This window comes from Saccostrea echinata, unplaced genomic scaffold (genome assembly GCF_033153115.1).
Source record: "Saccostrea echinata isolate AGI-Se365-2 ecotype Australia unplaced genomic scaffold, CSIRO_AGI_Sech_v1 ptg000054l, whole genome shotgun sequence".
NCBI classification, from domain to species: domain Eukaryota; kingdom Metazoa; phylum Mollusca; class Bivalvia; order Ostreida; family Ostreidae; genus Saccostrea; species Saccostrea echinata.
The window spans coordinates 16,007,501-16,011,694 of NW_026889803.1; the positions used below are offsets into that span (position 1 = coordinate 16,007,501).

General features: G+C 33.6%; 1 protein-coding gene across 2 annotated transcripts in view; it reads left to right on the plus strand.

The window, feature by feature from the left end:
• The window catches only part of LOC133171732 (twisted gastrulation protein homolog 1-A-like), a 403,867-nt gene extending 399,919 nt beyond the window's left edge, over positions 1 to 3,948 (plus strand). For both annotated transcript variants that reach the window (XM_061306526.1, XM_061306525.1), the window contains exons 4-5: positions 803 to 998; positions 1,930 to 3,948. In XM_061306526.1, the coding sequence (XP_061162510.1) occupies positions 803 to 998; positions 1,930 to 2,119 (386 nt within the window). In that variant the 3' untranslated portion in view covers positions 2,120 to 3,948. The remainder of the gene's footprint in view (positions 1 to 802; positions 999 to 1,929) is intronic.
• The last annotated feature ends 246 nt before the right edge of the window (positions 3,949 to 4,194 follow it).

Consider the following 4,194-nt stretch of genomic DNA (forward strand, 5'->3'; position numbering starts at 1 on the left):
TAACAATAGCTGTTACATAAGATTTGTAATTACCCTAGCTGTAACATAAGGTGATCTGTAATTAAACTTGCTGTTACATGAGGTCATCTGTAATTATACTGTTACATATTAAGGTGATCTATAATTTCACTTGCTGTTACTTGAGGTGATCTGTAATTACCCTAGCTGTTACATGTGGTGATCTGTAATAACACTAACTGTTACATAAGGTGATCTCTGATTACACTTGCTACATGAGGAGGTCTGTAATAACACTAGTTGTTACATTGGTGATCTGTAATTACACTAGCTGTTACATGTGGTGATCGGTAATTACACTAGCTGTTACATAAGGTGATTTGTTTTTACACTTGCTGTTACTTGAGATTATCTGTAATAACTCTAACTGTTACATGAGGTGATCTGAAATAACCCTAGCTCTTACATGATGTGATCTGTAATTGGCTGTTACATGAGATGATTTCTAATTATACTAGCTGTTACATGTGGATGATCATTTTCATTAGGTAATCTGTAATTACACCAGCTGTTACATGAGTTGATCTGTAATTACACTAGCTGTTACATGAGGTGATCTGTATTAATACTAGCTGTTACATGAGGTGATCTGTAAGAACACTAGTTGTTGCATGAGGTGATCTGTAATAACAATAGCAGTGGCATTTGGTGATCTGTAATAACCCTAGCTGTTACATGAGGTGATCTGTAATTACCCTAGCTGTTACATGAGGTGATCTGTAATAACACTTGCTGTTACATGAAATGATTTGTAATAACATAGACTGTTAAAATTATTTTTCAGACATTAGACAAGAAGCTACAAAGGATAGCTATGGATCAGAGCTGAACTGCACAGTAGCTTTCATGTCCCAATGCTGCTCTCTTAAGAAGTGTAAAGTTTCCTGCATGTCAATGGGAGCTGCACAATACCGATGGTTCCATGATCATGGCTGTTGTCAGTGTATAGGAAACAACTGCATCAGCTATGGATTAAACAGGTAAATAAATTTGAGACAGCTTATAATTACACTACAATGGTTGAAGCCTAGTGTGTGCTTTTGATTTTTTTGTAATGATTATCGAAAATGAATTACTTGGTTTTTAAGTCTTATCAAGAGGGTTTATCTAAAAAGTTATTTTATCAATGTTTTTGGATTCCATGGGCCAGAGTTTGATAACCTGTTAATACTGTCAAAAGTTACTACTCTCATAATTCATGTTGAAAAATGTCTTCCTTGTTTTAAGCCAAAATTATTAATACAGGGGAGTATTTATTAGTAATGAAAGACATTTGAAAGTCAATGTTGACAGTAATCACAGTGTTTATCCACGAAAATGGTGTCTCAAATGACTCGGATTAATAATAGCCTTGCCTTAGGTATTGATTCAAGAGTTTTGGGGGAATACAGCGTGAAAATCATTTACCATATGCATGATAACAAAGACTGAAAAATCTTTAGATGCAGTGTTAATATGTCAATTATTTTTGTATTTTGTCAAAGAAATTTGTTATTTCCTTTGAAATTAGAATGTTATCCATTGCTTAATTCAGTATCCATTGTGAGAAAGAGGTCCATATTATATCTGCAATAAACTTATAAAGACAACATATCGGGGGAAAAGTATTGATTTGCTCAAAAGTATGTTGTATTTTTATGCCCCCTTCAAAGAAGGGAGGGCATATTGCTTTGCTGCTGTCTGTCAGTCGGTCTGCCATTCTTTCTGTCTGTCGGTCCACCAACAGTTTCTGTTCATTTTCTTCGCAGAGGTTGCACATACTGAAATGAAATTTGGTATACAGATTTATCATAAGAATATCTAGGTCAGCTTCTGTTTTGGGTATGATCGAACAATTTTTTACAGAGTTATGTTTCACAAACTTCTCTTGTTTTTGTAACACACCTTGTAATCTTGTTTTTTTTTTTTTAGTGCAAATTGTCTTCAGTGTCCTCCACAAGACGAAGAAACTGAAAATCAATTACAAGAAGAAGTGAACAAACTGGTAGAAAATTCTCTTGTAGAGGAAGAGGAGGAGTTTGATGAGGAGTTTGATGATGAGGATGAGGAAGATGAATTAGAGGAGGACAGGGGTATTAATGAGCTGAAAACTGTTGGCTAACACCTGATGTTTGTGATAGATTAAAAATAGAAACAACATGTAGACAAGAATTCATATATTTTAGCAATACATCATGGATGATCTGTCAAATTGGATCTGCATATTTGTTATTTATGTTGTGAGTATACATATCTTTTAAAATGTCCACGTACCGTTGAAATCATTATGTTAAAATATTGATTTGAAGATCATGATTTTTCAGAATTTGTCCGAATGAATTCTGTGTACAGTAATTTCTGTTAATTTATCTTGTTTTGTAAATGTCCTCTGTCAGTATTTAGTGAGGAGTTCAGTATTGTCCCTTTGTTCTCTAGATTTGTTCAGGGTTTCTTATTAGACACCCTTACAGTAAATTCTGTATTCTTGTATTTGTAGGTTTAATGTACTAAGGTACAAAATACATGTACACATAATTTCATTATGTGTACATCATTTTTTTTCATTTCTTTTTTTATGTGTACATGTACTTGGTTTATTTATAACTTTTTATTCAGTTACATATAGATGTTTTTAAATTACTTGTTCTTTTACCAAAACACCTCAATCAACCTATTAACATTGTTATTTTTAGCTCACTTGAGCCAGTGACCAAAGGCTCAGTTAGTTTTTCTGATCAAAGAATGTCCCATGTCTGTAGCCATCTGTCTTGTCCTGTTTTGTTGTAAACTTTTCACATTTTCATTTTTTCTCCAGAACCACTGACCATTTCAACTAAACTTGCCACAACACATCTTTGGGTAAGGGGATTCAAAATTGTTTACCTGATAGGCCACACCCTCTTTCATGGGAAGATAATTAAGAGTGAAAATAGTATAGGTTCATTCCTGTCTGTTTAAATCTTGCCCCTGGGGCTACATGGAGCCATAACAAGGGTTAAATGCGGGAATATTTTTATGACAAATTTTTCTAAATCTTAAATAAGAATATGACCGAAAGGGCTGTAATTAGTGTATAATGCAAGCATCCAAATGTAGTCTGGATTCAGATTTGTTCAAATCATGGCTCCAGGGGCTAGGATTGGGTACATAGGAGGGTTTTGAGCTTTTCACAGAAATATGTGAACTTCTGCCAGAACAACAAAGATAGAATTTGTAAAGTTTGGGTCATTATACATTAAACTGGAGTTGCTGACATTGTCAACTCAGGTGAGCATTGTGGACCATGGGCCTTTTTTTTAGATACACTTTTATAGTGTAATAATTGCTTATAAAAATATCTGCAATTCAATGAATTGTAAAGGCTTCTCTTCAAAATGGAGAGAATATAGGTAAATCTGGTTTTAATTGAGCGAGGTGTACCAGATGGCACATATCTTCTTATAGCATGAAATAGTGCAATGTGTTTTCACTGAAATATTGGGGGAAAAGAGATTTTAAATACAGGACAATGTTTAGTATGAATTTACACTTTTATGTAAAGATTTGTTACTGATCACTTATTTTACCCTCAATTTAATGACAATTATCTTACAAGCTTACATACCAGAGCACAAGTATATTAATTTTTTCAAACATTTTTTATTCAAAGAAACCTTGAAGTATGCCCTAAAATATCACATTTTCTGTGTATTTATACATCCTAGTTAATAATGCATTGACAATTTTTATAGTATTTATCAATGCCCACCAAAAGCTGTTTTTATGGTACTGTTATATTGATTTTGACTTGAGAGCATTTTGTAAATACTTGACATCATGGTCACTGTTGATATTTTCTGTCCATGTTTTATTGATTATACATATACGTCCAGATGTCAAGTTCTCTCCCCTTGTAATTCAATAATAGTGCTTTTTTGGACCAAAGACCAAATAAAATTTGCAATAACATTGTATCAATCTTTCTTTGTATTTACTTTGAGCTTGTTGATGGAGCTTTGTATGGGCAGAATAACTGACCAAAAGAAAAGAGATGATTTGACTAATCAGGAGACAGCTGTAGTTGAGGTCCAGATAACTAGTAATCCAAACTGACCTCTTACTTCCAAGCTTAAGCTGACCTTTTACTTCCAAGCTTTAGCTGACCTCTTTCTTAGGTCAACCATATTTGCCAATCCAAACACATTCAAACTGAAGACT